This window comes from Triturus cristatus, chromosome 7 (assembly GCF_964204655.1).
Source record: "Triturus cristatus chromosome 7, aTriCri1.1, whole genome shotgun sequence".
In the NCBI taxonomy this organism is placed as follows: domain Eukaryota; kingdom Metazoa; phylum Chordata; class Amphibia; order Caudata; family Salamandridae; genus Triturus; species Triturus cristatus.
The window spans coordinates 486,971,477-486,989,509 of NC_140590.1; the positions used below are offsets into that span (position 1 = coordinate 486,971,477).

The 18,033-nt window shown below is 43.3% G+C and overlaps 1 protein-coding gene across 5 annotated transcripts in view; it reads left to right on the plus strand.

Moving 5' to 3' along the window:
• PIK3R5 (phosphoinositide-3-kinase regulatory subunit 5) overlaps positions 1-18,033 on the plus strand; it is a 287,692-nt gene that overhangs the window by 161,894 nt on the left and 107,765 nt on the right. For all 5 annotated transcript variants that reach the window (XR_014966525.1, XM_085616833.1, XM_085616832.1 and 2 more), the window contains exons 6-8: positions 11,055-11,124; positions 14,763-14,937; positions 15,200-15,353. Coding sequence is in view for 4 of the 5 variants with exons in the window: in XM_085616833.1 (XP_085472959.1) it covers positions 11,055-11,124; positions 14,763-14,937; positions 15,200-15,353 (399 nt within the window). In the remaining variant the exon portion in view is untranslated. The remainder of the gene's footprint in view (positions 1-11,054; positions 11,125-14,762; positions 14,938-15,199; positions 15,354-18,033) is intronic.

The window sequence follows — 18,033 nt, forward strand, 5'->3', positions numbered from 1 at the left end:
ACTCCTGCGCGCCTGGACTGAATAGGGCTGCCCCCTGAAACGCAGGGTTGGTACAGGAACTCCGTAGCGCCAGCCCTGCATGGAGCGGTACAGGCCAGGCCTTGGCCCCCACCGCTCTTGGAACCATGAGTGGGGGGGGGCTACGCAGCCCTCCGGGAGACAGACCTAGTCTAGCCATGGGCACCTCTACCGCGTGGGCAGAGGCCTCCCGGCAACGCTGCTGGCTAGGGGCCCTGCCTCGCCTCCTTCCACCCCGGAGGGGGCGAGCCTCTAACTCCACCACCTGTGACGCAGAGAGATGCCCAGACCTCCCCTCCCGGTACTATCAGATTCAGACTCTTCCCAAGATCCACTGTGCTTACTTATTTGACCTTTGAGGTTTTGACTGGTAACCTTAATTGCACATTAAAAGGAAAGATGAATTTGTTTTATTTAATTGCTTTTGACTTGCTTCTCTTCGGACTAGCCATTTTTATAAGTACTCTACATTCTTGGAAAACACGTACATTTATACAGGGTATAGATGTGTCTGAAAGTGGCATCCTAGGCATCTCCTGCAGCAGATTACCAGATACCCAAAAGGATCAGGGCAAGTACAACTTGGGGTTATAATACAAAGGGCTTTTGAAGAAACTACTCAGACTTCACGGAGAGAGCAGCCAAAATGGATGCTGGGAAACCCGACAGAGCCCCCTGCGGGGCCGGGCCTTGGCCCGCACCAGCAGAGCTTGACTGTGCTCCGTGAGCTCTGCCCTACACCCCCCCCCATGACAGACCACCAAAGGGCCAGGCCGCCTTGCCCAGATACTACCCAAGTAGGGAGATCGGGCCGGGGGAGGTGGGGAGGAGATGACTCACCGCGCTCAGGCACAGCCGCAGCTCCGCGATACGAAACGTCATCAGGGGTTGTGGGTAGAGGTCAAAACAGCGAGACGGGCAGCAGACAAGAGGCTGCCTTGTGGGCGGGGGAAGGTATTTGTACCTTTGACCCCCTCCCCCACGGCCAGAAGTGATGCGGCCGACCGATCCCCTGGTCACTAGACCGGGGGCACTAGTACGCTGACTGGTGTGCCTTCCTGTGGCACTAAGGCGGCTGCCCTGTTGGAGGGTCCCCCCGGGCAGCCTTGGCACAGCACAGTCTTGACTCCCGTCAATGGTGGCAGATTCTCTAATTTTTAGCGCCACACAGGCTCGGCCGTAAACAGTGGCAAACTGGCCTTTAACTAGTAAGAATTCCAAAAGTAGCAATGCCCCTACAGCGCTGGGGCAGAGCAGTGCTTAATTTGTAAAATAATAAGTGCCAGGGCCCTGACCAGAAGGCAACTGCAGCTTGCACCACTCATCGCCCCTTTCATCGCTGCCAAAACAACTACTAAGCATCTCTCGTACATGTCAATGCGACAGTTCAGAATATTCAAGGTCCCCAAAGGCATGGCTGGAGAGGCAGGTATTAGTCATTTTTAGGTAGAGCCTGGGCAGACAATGTGCTGCCCAGGCTCGCCCTGCTCTTCACCGTCTCTTTTTGTATGGTATACACCGGCTAGCCCCCAGGCTCAGACAAACCGGAGCAATGGATTAGAGGCCAGACCAGCAGTGAAAGGTCCAACGCTGAGGGACAAGTTGCGTGAGGCCCATGTATACTACAGTGAACTTTGAACCGATGCCAGGAGTAGGGAACCGAAGGCACTGGCCTGTGGTGAGAACAGGTTTGCATACATTTTGCTGCACCCAGTTATGCAGAGTCAATGGAAAAGCAGGCTGCGGCGATATTAAAAACCATAATGGTCACCACTCCCACTATTTAAATGTATAGATAAACTTCCTGGATGGAACGCTCCACCTTGGTTTCTGCAGGGCATTGTGGGCATTGTTGTGCTTTTGCGATATTGGATGCTGTAGTTTGGAAGCCCACGATGAGCCTTGGTGTGCTTCAGGTGCTCAATCCTTAGCTGCTGCCCCACGATGCCGGTCCGATAAATATCAGGCCGCGTGGCCCCCATGAATTCAAGGGTGGTGCTTCTACGTGGCCGGGGTCGGCGCGTAAATATCAAGCTCAGGTACCCCACGTATGAGAAGCACTCGGACTACAGCTGCTCTTGAAGGAGCCTTTATTGGTATGCACCAACCTCACACACCGATACAATTAACAGCAGTTCACAAGCCGTTATGCCTGACGCGTTTCAGAGTGTCTTTACTCCTTCGTCATGCTGTGGAGGTTGCAATGAAGCACTAAAATTTCAACAATACGCTGTGATCCGAACCTGATTTCCGAGATGATGGATTTGATTCAGGATTGTCGTTTCCTCATCCAATTTCAGCGGAGTACGGCTGTCTTCGCTTAAAAAACTGACTCTCTCCTCCAAAAGTGGCTGGTCGGCTGCAGTCGACATCGCATCCGCGATAATTTGCTTTGACCCGGAAGGAGTACTACCGAGCCAGCTCCCTTCAGTTGAATGGAGAGAAGTTTGAGCAGCAGTAAATCGGCGTAACCGTTTCGGAGTTCCAAGGGTTCTGACGGTTCCCGAAGAGTCGGAGGTCGCCACAAGCCAGTCGGGCTCCGTATGCGGTAAACCGTGTGAGCTCAGTAATCGGCATTGAGGGTGAGGAGCTTGTATACAGGAAGCTTTGAGAGCTGCATACTAACCCACGTTTAACATAGCTCTCAGTGTACACAATGAAATATTGCATTCAAACGTGTCGTTATGGCAACCACAGCGGACGAGCTACGGGACCGGGAGACCGTGGCTGATGCCTTGTTCTTAAATTTACCGGATATAAATGATAAAATTACAGAGAAAGGCACTAATTTGGGGAATAACAGCGATGTAAAGACATTATTGAAAAAATTGGAAAAATTACTTTGCACTGAGCTGACTAAGTGGTGGGAGAGAAAGTCTTTAGAAAAATATAAAGAAGCAGGAAGAGTACCTCCCTCGGGGGTTGCGGGTACTCATTGCGCCATCTTTTGATAACTCCAACCCCCATATGCTTAAAGAATGGACAACAAATAATTTGGAGGCTTCCATGAATATGGTTTCAATACTTATCAAATACGCTGAAATTGACAGAATAGACATTTTAAAGGAAATTGAGATAATCAATCAGCAATTGGATGCCTCTGATCAACATGAACAGATCAAAAAGAGCAGAGAAGAAATTAAAGCGCGCCTCAATAAACATGAGGAAGTTATATTAACACGCAAAATATTCAAATTTGTTCGCCACAAGAGGGACTACGAGACTGGCACAGTAAAGAGACAAGCGTTGGTCCCAAAACATTCGGAGAGCTCTGTAGCTAATCCTATTCACACTGTTTTATCGGACTCAGATTTAAGTTCGTTAGCCAGTAGCACTGATTCAGAAGCTGATGGATCTTCTATGCAACAGGTACAACTACCTACCAACTTTACTCCATCGGAAGAGTTGGGGTTTATGATAGGAGATCGGCACCATACATTGCGACCGAGACCACCGCAGAAGAAAAACGATGCAGGCGCAATGAGCGCCTTAAACAGAGGCGCAAATGGAAGAGGAAGCAATAGAGGCAAGAGAGGGAAAGGGAAACAGTGGCCCCCACAATAACTGATACAACAAACAAATGATGGACGGAATGCTGACAATGCAGACATTCTCCCCCAGTCAAGAGATCTGGGTTAAATCCATCGTTCTTTTGCCCACTACGCACCCCAGTTCAGACATGGCCATATGCAAATCAGTCTTGACCCTGTGCCTCATGGGAACAGTCCAGCCCGAACTGCCAAGCCATGTCTTCCCTGGACCGGAATCAAGCATCCTAGGACCGGTTTCTGGCTATCAGCCATCATCAGCCAGGATAGCTTGACTCCAGTGGCGTAGTGAGCACGGGTCCCACGTCTGGGAATACCCATCCCACAATAACTGAGGCACCATGCTCTGGTAATACTGTAATTAACCTCACTGATATTGATTTAAATAAAGCTGAAACACAATTGCTATCATTAGGTTTGTCCTTCTGTCCAAACAATGGGTTCAAATATGTACAAGCGCATATCGATGTATTTAAATTCATACAGAAATTAAAATTAAAAAAGCATTTCAAATTAAACAAAGCTCAAGAGAAACCACGACTATTATTGCCTCTAATTAACCTAGTAGATCCCTCCAAGCTTCCGACATTGCCACATTGAGATCTATGCATGCATTGGCTGAAAATATTGATAACACCATTTTAAATACGCAAGAAGAAATGCATGAAATGGAAATTGTTAGCACTTGCGCAGCCAGCAGTCCTTTTCGCCCTCCTTCTACCTTCATTCCCCTTATGCCTAAAGACGCAATGGACACTTTTAGTGATGTCGTAATTGAAGATCTAAAAAAACGTAATCTTAATGTGATGCGCCAACAAAAACGAAGAGGCTACTCTGAGATACAATATTCAAAACTTATGAAAAAAATCAAAGGCAATGGCAATATAATTGTGAATAAGGCAGATAAGGGAGGGAACATTGTTCTTTGGCCTCGTGACACATATGTGAAGAAAGCAGAACGACATCTAAATGACCAGTTATGCTATAGAAAAGCTTCATTCCAGGAACTAAAAACCATTAAAGATCTAGTAATCAAAGAGTTAGCCCAGTGGAAGAGAGACGGGCTGTTGAGTACACATGAACATGAGTTTCTCAGAAATGATTATCCGATTACTCCACCCCTGTATTGTATTCCAAAGATACACAAAAAGGTGACTCCGATACCTGGAAGACCAATCATTTCTGCTCAGAGAAGCCTCTTTGAGGCCATGTCCAAATACGTGGATTTTTTTCTACACGAGTTTGTAGAAGATCTTCCTTTGTTTATCAAAGATACCGGCCACTTCCTTACCAAGATACAGGAAGTTACCTTGAATGATGGCTATTATTTTATAGTGATGGACATTTGTTCTCTTTACACTAGTATACATCACACAGACAGGTTAAATGCGGTAAAATACTTTCTAGCTAAGAGAAATATTCAATTTTTTAGACATAATGTCATGTTGTTGAGAATGATTGAGATGTGTTTAATGAACAATTTCTTCCTGTTCAACAAGGAAGTATACTAGCAGTTACAAGGGGTGGCTATGGGGGCATGTTTCTCTCCCAGCTATGCGTGTTTACATGTGGGCTGGTGGGAGGAGCATGTCCTCAAGCACACCCATAAGGTAGCATTCGACAGCCAGGTAGTAAAATGGTGGCGATTTATTGATGACGTTTGTGTAATTTGGCAAGGCACAAAGGAATCTGCATTAGACTTTGTTAACAACATAAATAATAATGATCTGAATCTTGAATTCACAGCCACAATCAGTAATGAGAGAGTAGAGTTCCTTGATGTGTAGTTATACATCAACAATATGAATATTCAAACAAAACTCCACAGAAAAAGCACAGCAGGGAACTCAATACTGCATGCCAATAGTTGCCACCCCAACACCTGATAAAAAGCATCCCGTGTGGAGAGTTTTTAAGGATTAAAAGAATTTGTAACTCAGATACTGGTCTTAAGCAGCGCCAAGCAGATTCATTACAAAGATTTATAGTACGAGGACACAAAACAAAGGAGTTACAAACAGCATTACTTAAAGCCACGAATACTAGTAGTGATATGGAACTGATGAATACAGACTTGAATACAGTGTCCTCTACAATGGTAAAAAAGGATAACAAACAGAAAAGTGAAGAGGTGGTCAGATTAATAACCACATATATCCGCCATGAGAAGCAGGTTAGAGGTATTATTAATAAAAATTGGTCAATACTCAAAACAGATATTACTCTTGCCCCAATATTACCTGAGACACCCTCTATCACTTTTAGGAGGGCACCGTCCATGAGGGATGTACTAGTCAAGACCAGCCCTGAAGTATTGACATCTAGGCATTGGCTTTCAAACAGGAATGGGTTCTATAAGTGCAGCTCTTGCGGAGCTTGCAAATTTGGGGTTAATAAACTGGAATATACTGACGCCTTTGGACATATCCGTCTAAAATCAATGGAATGTTCACTTGTAAGACTGAATTTGCGGTATACGTACTAGAATGTTCATGCCATCTACATTAAGTAGGCATCACTAAGCTGCAGGTGTACACTCGTATTTTACAACACCTTCGAGCAATAGTAAATTCCGACCCCAGTTACCCAGTTGCTAGGCACTTTAAACATGTACATAATAACAACTTGAGTGACTTTAGCTATTTTGTAATTGATGCAATACCCAGGTCAATAAGAGGAGGCAATAGAGAAAAGAAACTAAGACAATTGGAGACTCAGTATATTTTACAACTGGATACCAAGATGCCAAATGGCTTGAATACGGGGGAAGATTTACACAATTTTTTGTAATAATTTGCATTTATTATCCTCCGTATGTATACTTAGTAGTTATTGAATCTATCTCTGTCTCCTTTTCTAAAAAAACAATCTAAAAACCAATATAGAACTGCTAAATTTCATTCATATAATTTTTATTTGATGGATTTTAGTCTGGTTTTAGTCCCAATTTTACCTTGTTTTACCAGATATTATCGGTTTTGCCAAGTGTTTAGGGGGCTCTTAATTGTTGACAATTACTACCAGTTAACAATATGTTATATGTGGATTTTATGACAGCGTCTTTCCACTGCTTTGAATTTTTGGTACTGTTCAATCTATGACCTCTATCATTGCTCAATTGCACTATTGCGTATTTGTACTATGAATTCTGCTAATTTTGCACTATGTAATCATTTTTGTTCTGGCTCCCCAATTTACAGATTCTCTACAGATTCTGTACTGTACATTCATGAATTTACGTGATGATAATTTCAAAGTTCGGCTTCTGTGCATTTGTGTACATGATAAAAAGTATTAATTATACAGGAATAGGACACAGGCTCAGCACGACCGACCATTAGTATTTATGTATTTATTTTCAGGCAGTAGTATCAACTATTATATAATAGTTGTATTATTATTGTCATAGCACTTTTTGGCACTTGCACTTTATTTAGTAAATTTTTGCACAGTCACTGATATGTGCTCCACATGCTCAACAACACAGATACCGGTTAGTGACAACCCTATGTTTTCCTTGTGTATATAGCTTTAAAAGCAAATGTAATGAATACCATGGTTCAAGGCACTTGCCGATTATGTACAATACACTGTGTATCATTAATTTTGCTGCAATCCATGGAAGAACTAACATTGAATATTTACTTGTATTTACAAATCGTTTTTTAAAGTATGGTATTCATTATCATCTTCGATCTTAAAGAAAAGACTATACATATAGTCTGTTGTTGAGCTTCATAGAGCAGGGGGGAGGGAATGTTCTCCTAGGTAGTGACTATTTAATCACGTCTAGGGTCCTGTCAACGCATGTGAAACACGTCATGCTGTAGAGGTTGCAATAAAGCACTAAAATTTCAACAATATGCTGTGGTGCGAACCTGATTTCCGAGATGATGGATTTGCTAGAGGATTGTGATATATATATATATATATATATATATATATATATATATATATATATATATATATATATATATATATATATATATATATATATATTCTAAATCCACAAATATCGGTAAAAGAGTCAGGCTGTCATGGGCGGTCCGAGATAGGATACCGATACTCCTTGTAATATATTCCAAAACTCTTCTCCAATCCAGAAAGAAACTCGGACACTCGAAATGCTGCAAATAGTTTTAATGGCAGGGTAAAAAAACGACGCGTTTCAGCTATATGCCTTGTTCATGCGTGAACAAGGCATATAGCTGAAACACGTCGTTTTTTTTAAGGGCAGGCAGTGGTCCCAGGGACCACTGCCTGCCCTTAAAAAAATTAAACTGAAAAATTTCATTTTTCTCATTTAAATGCAGCCCGTTTTCCTTTAAGGAAAATGGGCTGCATTAAAAAAAAAACGGCTTTATGTAAAAAGCAGTCCCAGACATGGTGCTCTGCTGACCCCAGCAGGCCACCATCCCTGGGAATGCTAGTCATACCCAATGGGGTCTCAAATTGCGCTTGCCTCATGAATATTGATGAGGCATGTAATTTGCGATCCCATTGGAAATTGCTAACAGTGTCTGGGACACTGTTGTACATTGCATTTTTCAACTCGCAAATTGGAAGTTGCAAAGTGACGCAATTTGCGAGTCGCAAAATGCAAGCATCGTACATCTGTCCTCAAGTCTGAAGTATCTATCATAATACACATACTTTTGCTCATATTTTTCATGCGTCTAGTACAGGCGATATTAGTGGTATCGGACTCAGGATCTAGTATACAGATAAAATCCATTGTTAAGATGATAGGCTGGTGATAACTACACAGTTCTAATGTGGAGTCTGAGAAAAATCGAGAGTAGTCATAATTAGGGACTTATAAAGATATTAAAAGAAATAGCAGGATTTCAGATCTGTTTTTTTTTATGCTAGCTCTCATCTGACTGCCTTGCCAGTTTTGGGAGTTTTAATATTTAATGAGATATTAAATATTAGAATAGTAACCCCTCTTGGTGCAGCAGTATAGAAACAGCTGGCAGTCATAGATTCTTGGAAGCAAAAGAAGGAAGGACACCGGGCACAGTGTATTTGATCTATAAAACAAGTCAACTCTAGACATGGGCAAATCGTATAAATTGAAAATACAATCAGTAATGAAGCAATAAAAATATTTTTTGATAAATCAAAGAATTTATTTCTTGTTTCTTGTTTTTTTTAAATAATCAAAATCACAATATTTTTTTATGAGAGTATATGGAAAATGTACAAAAATACATGAAGAAGAATAAATAACCACAAATTGTAACATCCATAGACCTAATCAAAATACATGAATCTATATTTTCATAACATTGGGGTTGAATGTATGCTCATAACATGGCGTAAATACATCACATCTAATTTTGATACATTATGTTAATTAGATCTACAGTACTTAATACCAAGAAGGGAATCTTAGCAGCTTATTGACAAGTTATTGGCGGTTGGATGACAAACATTGACAAATTATTGGCAGCTGGGTGACAAACAACGTGTTTGGGCAAAGCCTTCGTCAGGAATCCGCTCATTGTGGTTCACTACATGAAAAAACATTTTAAGACATAATTACAATCTAGAGTTGACTGATCTAAAAATGAATCAATGAAAGGAAAAGGAACAAAATACAGTCTAGGCTTCAAGTGCTCTTGTCAGGCTATATTCCACCAGATGTAACTGTTGATTACAAGCTGCAAGATATGTGGTGCGTACTCTTTTTTTTGGCATCTTTGCCTGTACTGGTTTTAAATAGTATGTTTTGCTCCTGAACTTTAGCTTTAGCCAAAATGTCCCCAGCTCTCTTAGTGTAGGCCTGCCAAGTTCAAAATCATCGGCTATTAGGGCTGCTTGCTGTCTCAAGGTATTTGGTTTGCTTCTTTATGACAGCAGTTTAAGACGTTCATCGATCCTTAATCCTAGCTTGTCATGATGCCGATGATAAGCTCCTGTTGGAAATGTTTCTATTTTCTTTCTTCTTTTGTTGTCTTTTTTTCTTTAACTGTAGTCGCTGGTTGGGTTCTAGTAATCTGGGGAAGGGTGCCTGTATTATCAGTGAGGTCGGTAAGATTTGCACAGACTTGGTCCAAAGAGCTAGCTAAATGGGGAGGCTCTCCAAATAGTGGTGTGGAGCGGTTAATCAACAAAGCACCACTCAGTTCCGCTTTTCCATCTTATTCTAGTTTATGTTTTTATTTATGTGTGCCTCAAGAAATGTCAATTTTTAGCAGTTGACTCTTTGTACATATTTGTTGCTAGATTGTCACAGACTATAATAACAACTGAATCAATATGATGGAAATTGTCACTGTTTTTCCGCGGTGAAAGAGCTGCCTTATTCACTCTTTGCTGTAGAGGTGAATTATTATGAACAAACAAATGAAGAAGGTCACTGTGTTCAAGGCTTTTTCTTAAGCAGAAACAGAGTTTTAATTTCATAAACCTTATTGACTTTCAATAGCACTCTGTGGGCTGTCTCTATCTGGGTTTAGAAAAAATTCTGACATCCTCCAGGTAGTTTGAAATCTTTCATGATGTCCTCTGCCCCCACTCCTGCCCTGTTTGCAAGCTTCAGTTGTGGGGATTTATGTTAGCTTGGTTATCTTGGAAGCTGTGGCATTTCATTTCAGTTGGGCCCCAATCATTATGTGCACGCTCTTACAGTCTCAGTATAAGGAATGATTGATATGGAAATGTATATTGATGAGGAGCCCCATCTTAAACAGAAAAGGAAGGTCCATCGTATTAGTAGATACTAGGATAAAATTGCTAAGATCATTAGTTGAGATGCCTAAAAGCAATATATGTCTCATGTATACTCTAACGGTGATTGTATGGGAAATGAAGATGTATGGATATATGAGATTAATAGAAGGAAAGAGTGTGAGATAAGTATATGCAAGATGTGGAGCATCTTGGGGAAAGTTTGAATGGCATATGAGACCAACACTTAGTGTTATAGAATGATTATACTTAGTCTGTAGATAAATAAACACACAAATAAACATACTATAAATAGAAAATCTGTTGATTAATCATGTTTTAGTCCTTCTTGTTGCAACCTAAGACTTTCCCTGGAGTGAGCGTCATTGTGGTCATGATATCCAGATGGATTTAGCCTCCCATAATATAAATTGGAAAGTACCAAGGCGACTTCTCCATCCTATAGTGATGAAATCCAATAATGCAGTTCTGCTTCCTAGTTTATTCCTGTTCAAAATGTATAGACTTTGTCTTAGTACTAATTCCTGATTGCCACCTCTTAATAGTTTCCTTGTGTTGTTTGTGGTTGTTATCATTAGTGTCCTGAATTTATCCTTCTTATAACATACCACTGTCATCTTATAGTTATTTTTGTTTATATATGGATAAAATGACTCTAATCTTTTGTCTGTGTTTACTATTTATCTGACTAATACCTAACATATGATTCTACCCCTTATGGGCAGAGTGCTGAAAATAACCTTCCTGTTGCCTCTTCTCGATGTGACCACTGTCCTGTTTGCCTCACAACAGGTGTTTCATACCAGAGGCTGGTCAGAGCGGAGCAGGGTCTCACGACAAATAATCTGCCGAACCGTACAATGTGAGTAGTACTGCAGAATCTATGTGGCTAGTAGTTCCCAGTTAACTAGCCAGTATTATGTAGAAACTGTGAAAATACATACTTTAAATCAGACTTGTCACTTTTACTGCCAAAATATGTACCATGCATAAATATTGTTTATGAATTGTTTGAAATGCACCTTAGCACACTGTTAATGCATATGCTCTCAAATATATTGAGTGGAATTTCAATAGTAAATTAACCCGCCCCTACAAAAGGAAAGAAGTAAATTTGACTGGATTTAGGGTTTTTTGTGAAACAGTTTGCAGCATGTTTATTATGGTTCTTCATAATGTCACCTTCTTTTACAGGCAAATAGAGGTGAAAGAATAATGAAAACAATTGTTAGGAAAATGTTGTAAATACATATGCTACCGAGTAACAAAAAATTTGAAAATCAAAAGTTCAAGAAAACAAGATATTCTATAAGTGGTCCGTATACATGACTCTGGAGCTCATTACGAATGCGATGAATCCGCCACTGGCAGTCTGCTGGTGGCGGATTCACCGCCAATCTGCAGCCATTCTCCGCCTGCCAAATTATGATGGCAGGCGGTTTTCTGTCAAACGAGAATTCTGTCCACCACAGGTCTGCCACAGGCAATCGTTCAGATTGCCTGGCGGACCCGCAAAGCATACCCAGAATGGCGGCGGTGCCCAACAGGCACCGTCCGCCATATTAGGATGCTTCATCTCCGCCAGCCTAGAATGTCGGTCCACCCGCCATTCAAAGGTTGGCAGAGATTGACTTCGGGGGCCCATGGCGGGCCCCCCTTCAGCAGGGGCACTTCCCTACTGCATTTGGGGGGCACCGATGGTGCCCCCCTACATTTCCCTGCACTACGTGGCAGGCACCGCATGCTGCCTGCCATGTAGTGCAGGGAAATGCAAACCCTGCATTTTTACCTTTGCAGCGGGTGCTGCAGCCTGCAGCACCCACCACAATGGTAAAAATGCCCAATGCCACCGCGGGACCACCGCCATAGAGGCGGACGGTCCTAATTCCCGTAACGATGGCGGATGGACTCAGGTCCGTCCGCCATCATAATGAGCTCCTATGTTTCCTGTCCTCGTTCTTACTATTAAGGTGCTCCCACCTCACTGAGACAGAAAAACTCCAAGAGTGCTGCAAATGAAACCCTGTACCCCCTATCAGATGCCATAAAAAGGCTTTCAGTCCCAGGATCCTCCTTGCAAACTAAGCCAAGATTAAAGGCCATTATGTCAATGGAAGGTGGGTTGTGATGACTGGGATGAGAGGAAGAAGGAGTAAGAGTAATGAAGATTACCAGTAAGTAATCATGACATTACCTCTACGTCCCTCCTCCTCCTCCCAGCCATTGATAATGAGGTATACCAAAGTAAAAACATGGACTTTGTCTAAACACAAGACTAGACACAAGATAATTCAATGCACGCCTATGTTTTAATTGAATTAAAAAATAATCTGCAGCTCCAAAATATTTGTCAACATTGTGCAACCCCTGGAGTCTATAATGATGACCAAAGGCTTGGCAGCCATGAAACTCTCAACCAAAGGAACATCATTGAGTTCTGCAAATGAAGCTGCTAAACGTCTCGTTGACCTACCCTGAATTCCAGGGGGTTCAGGCAGATCAGCAATGGAGGACGCCAAAGCTATAATGGATCTTATCCAGTGACTAATAGGTAAAGATGAATCCCTTTTCCCTTGACCTTATCCACCAAATGCTACAAAATGTTTTCAGAATGCTTAAGCAATTTAGATCTATCCAAATAAGTCTTCAAAGACCTCACTCTATCAAGGGTATGCAGACTCCCTGCCTCATCTGAGGAAAGATTATGAAAAAAAACTCAGATCCAAGGTCTGTGAAAAGAGGAAGCCATCAAGTAAAAAAGGAAGAATCTGTTTTTTATGGTCTTTGGAATGTCTCAATCACTCCCATTCTTCCCTTCACATCACTTTCTTCTGTAGTCCCTTTACTTTTTTTCTCAACTTTCCCCTAGTTCATCAATAGCAAATAGGAGGCTGTTAAGTAGTCCAGAAAAGATAAGGGGGCAGCCGTGTGTGTTATCGATGCTGTTCGATTAGGGGTGGATGTAACTGGCATAATTCTCTGTCGCGCAAATATTTTTAAGTATCTCTAAATTACTTTTAATTATGTGTAATTACTTAAGAAGCGTAATTCAGCATTTAGTGTTATTTTCTTAGCACAAAATGCACTCTGGCATCCAAAATGGGCCTGAGGATGCATTTTGCACTAAGAAAATAGCATTAAATGTTACAGGATTGGGACAGAAGTAGACAGCAGCAGCTCACGCTCTCTCGGGTCATTGTTCCTGTGCTCCTGCTGTAATTTGCCCAGATTACTTTTAATTACTCAAGATGGCATAATTGCCTAATTCCTCCACCATAATTAAAATGTTGCCAAGACCTAGTTAGGATGTGTTGTGTCACTTCAACTACTCCTAACATTTTGATGAATTGACGTCCATGTACATCATGACGTTGTTTCTATTCATTTTCCTTAATTTATCCTCAAAGCAGTGTGAGGTCAGTCAGCGGCTCTCATGTGATCAACCAGTCAATCAATTTATTTATTTGTTTATTTTATTTATTTGTCAGATTTATATGGCGCATAGCTGCCCCAGCAACGGGGCGTCCCAGCGCGACCAAAGACAATGAGGGTGGCTGGCAGGAAAGCAGTTAGACGTAAATCGGGAAAAGCCAGGTCTTAATGGGTTTTCGAAAAACAAAATGACTCTGGATCTCTCTGATCGAAACCGGAAGCAGATTCCAGAGTTGCAACGCAAGACAACGGAATGAGCGGCCCCCAGCTCTTGCTCTCAGAACCCAGGGGACACTCACTAACGCCTGGTCAGCCGATCTAAGAGACCGCCGCGGCACATAGAACTGTAGCAAATTAGACAGGTCCAAGGGAGCCTGTTGAGTAAGAATCCTATGCGAAACGCAAAGAGTTTTAAACTGGATTCGCTTCTCAACAGGCAGCCAGTGTAACTTGGGCAGGACATGGGAAACTGAACAGAATCTCGGCAATGCCACCAGAATACGTGCAGCAGCATTCTGGATTCTCTGCAAGCGCTTGATACAAGACTTGTTGGCCCTAAAATACAAAGAATTACCATAATCCAGCCTAGACAGGATTGTCGCTTGGATAATGGTCTGACGTACCCTAGGGGGGAAAAAACTGAGCAGAGGCTTCAAGCCACGCAACAGTCCAAAACATGTCCCTGCCACGGCTTTAGCTTGTGTATCAAAGGTAAGCCCACTGTCGATCCAGACCCCCAGATTCTTAAGTGCCTCTTTAGGCACAGAGGCCGGTTTGAGGCTGTCTGGCCAGCACTGCTCGGACCTCAAGTCTCGGTCTTTCCCAAATAACAGCACCTCGGACTGACTTGCATTCAGCTGCAAGCTGCAATTCGATTTCAAATCGTGACCCATATATTAATGCTGTCAGTTTTTGTCACAATCCAGTAGAAGTTGTTTGCTAAAGTAAAATGGGTTCATATCAATGTAATACAATGAACTGCCCGCATGATGTCATTTTAAAGTCTTGTCTACTGACAACGTCCAGAATGAAGAAGGCCTTATGACATTAATCCCTCTTCTTCTACAGCACTGTCCTACTGGTGAATCCGACTGAGGTCCCTGATGAGTTTGCCACTGTAGCAGACAAGCTGAGCAGCACCCAGCAACCCCAGGACATTAAGTACATCACGCTCATCAAGCACATCTATCAGTCCAACTTTGGCACTCGCTATGATCTCGCAAGCCTGTGCCAAACTCTGAAGGTAGGCTGGGGTAATTTTGCAATGGGGAAGACATTTCCTCTATCAATAGCACCACACACTAACACAACTGGTCAGTCAGGAGACAGGCTGGCACCCTTTCTAAGGTGAAGTATGCAAGAGTACAGGACATAACCATACCAGAATGTACCACTGTGAAAGCGCATCCAGGAAGCAATTGTGTGAAAATAATTGCTGAGCCCATTCTGTTCTTTGTTCAGGTGTAGTCATGTTTCTGTGTCTCATGTATTCTTCTGCAATTTAGTCCAAGTCCCCTGAAGAGCTGGCAAGAATCTTCTCTGATTCCACGGAAGCGCTGGAGAGGGCGGCAGTCACCAACTACCCGGCCAAGGCCACCGTATGGCTGAAGAACAAGCTTCAGGACATTGGAATGAAAGCTGGCTTTCTGAACCAGACAGGTATTGAGTGATGAGAGAGGAAGTGAGGGAGTAGGCGGAAGGAGCGTTGGTAAATGGAGACTTTTCTGCCTTAATCTTGGTAGAGCAGGAGTAGTTGATAGCAGTCACGCCAGCACACACAATGGACCTGTGTGCCACAATATTTGCTATCTTCACACAGTCTCCCACTGAAGAGCCTATATCACACAGCAAAAGGAAAGATGAGCAGAGTGGGTTTCCAGGTCTTCTGCAGAGATGATGTCCTACAGGGTCTTTGCAACCCCCCACTCCTACTGCCCACCAGGCATGGGTGGTAGCTTTCGTTTTTGGCGGTTGTGGGATTGGCCGCTTAGACTGGGTTTGGCCCCAAGGCCCGCCACTCTCCTTCATCCTGTCCACACCAAGCCCCTACATGGCTGTAGAGGCACTGATGGGTTCAAAGCCCCACCTCCTCGTCTAAGTCTGCCCCTCCTAGGCCCCTCTTCCTTCTCACATACAGTAAAAATATTTTAATAATTGACAGGTCAGTGATAGGTTCTTTGACAAACTATCATCCATTTTACTACCGATTTTAATTAATTATCTTTGGTTGAAGTGCAAAATCATCTCTAATCTACAAATCTTAGAATTGTAATTTGGAATTAAAAGTACCTCTGATTTTTGTGATTTTTAATAGACCAAAAAATCAATGCACACGTCAACCTACATTAAGGCAGGCCAACACATAACAGTTATCATACACACACATATATTTATATAAAAGAACACCTGTAACCTCCTCCAACATAAGTCGGGCACAGAAAACGATGCTCTTAATGTTGTTTATTGCAGTTTAGTCAGCATGACGAGTTTCTTTCGGCCAATGCTGACCTTGATCATATACGCACCGCAAGAGCTTAGCTTTCATTTACACTCATCACATGGTGCATACACATAGAAAACACCCTAAAACCCGATAAAACCCAACTGTATATATATATACATACACTTACATACATATTACCTACTGGCGGTCGCCAGTAGGTAGGTATAGTTAGGACCTAGTTTCCATAGGAAAAGAGTTTTTTGACTTGCCTACATCTTTGGCATAATTTGACAAATCTTCACTAAATTTTCCTAAATTAGTGCCCCAGTGTGTCATGTTGTGCATGGAATGTTTCGGGCTAATCCGTCAAGCGTGAACTGCTGAACAGAATGACACCAAATTTGGCAGAAATGCAGATATCGGTCCACGGAAGTGCCTTTTTTGTGATTTGGTTTAAATCTGTTCAGTTGTTTTAGAGCTATTAACTGAAATCCAAATTTGTATATATTAGGACGCGGATCCTCCAAGGATCTGACAGTGCCCGTGCTCAAATCTGATTGGCTGCCAATAATTCAAACGGGGAAGTGTTGGCAGCCGTCTTGGGATTCAGCTTGAGCCGAATCCCAGAAAAAACAGTAACAAATAAGAGAAGGGGGCTGGGTATGAATTCCTGATCCCCTAGGCCTCTTGGTTGGGGCGAGGGTCTCCAGTGGGACCCCACCAGGGCAAAAAAAACTTTTTAAAATAAACATTTCAGTCGGAGTCATGCTGGAGCCGTGGCTCCCGCCAAAAAATAAAAAAAAAAGAGAAACTTGTGCTCCTGTGCTTCTCTATTGCTAAGCCCCAGGGTGGACTAGTTCCCGGGGCCATGCAGCCATAAATGTTGTAAATTGATAGGGGTGTCTTGTGGACCCCCCCAGACCCTGGAGACCTGCACCTTCCCGGAGCTATTTAACAAATGAATGCGGGGAAGGCCCGTACAGCCTCCCCCGCAGCCCCACAGGTCACCACCTCCATTTGGGCTAATAAAAAAGAAATTGGGGTACCACCACCTCCCCAGGGCTGGTTAATTTTGTAATCGAGGCCCCCACAGACATACCCACACCCCAGGGACCAACACCACCCTGGGGCCAAATTCATTTTTTTTAAATGGGAGGGGGCTGTGCAGCTCACCTCCCGGGCCACCTCCCTGAGTCAAGCCATACAAGAATAAAGGAGGGGGCTGCACGGCACCCCTCCTGGAGCCATAGATGGCCCTGGAGACTGCCACCTACCTAGGGCCGGCTTCGGCAATGTCCCGGGGTGCCCACCTCTGGGACATAGCTGTTTGCTGTGGCTTGGTGGGAGCTTTACTGCTTTCGCCAAGCCACAGCATACGCTCCTCTTCCAATAAGCGAGTGCTCAGAAATGCTCCCACATGCTGGAAACATAGCAGAATTGCTTTCAGACACAGGGTGCTGCATGTTTAGCAGCTCCCTATGTCTGAAAGAAACAGCAGATCCCGCAAAAGGCGGGGAGCCGGCAGGGACTGCACTGACCTTCTGGCTCCCCTTGCGGTCCCAATACAGACTGGGTGCCCTAAGGGCACTCAGAACAAATGGGCGGGTCCTAGGGAATGGGGCCACCGGGGCCGAAATCGGCCCGATGAATGGGGCCATGCATCCTCCCTCCCCTACTATTATTTACAAATTTTAAAAAGGCCCAGCCAACTACCCTTTCTGTTACCACCAGCAAGTCCCACACAGCGGGATTGATCAGCAGTTTTCAGCGGCCCGGCCCCTTTCTCCACCAGTCTGCAAATGTGCCTCCTGGAGCACTACTGGTTGCGGTATGAAGTCCCTTTGGATGCTGAGGGTCCTTGAGGGCCAGGAACCCCTCCTGTTACCTCCAGTAAGT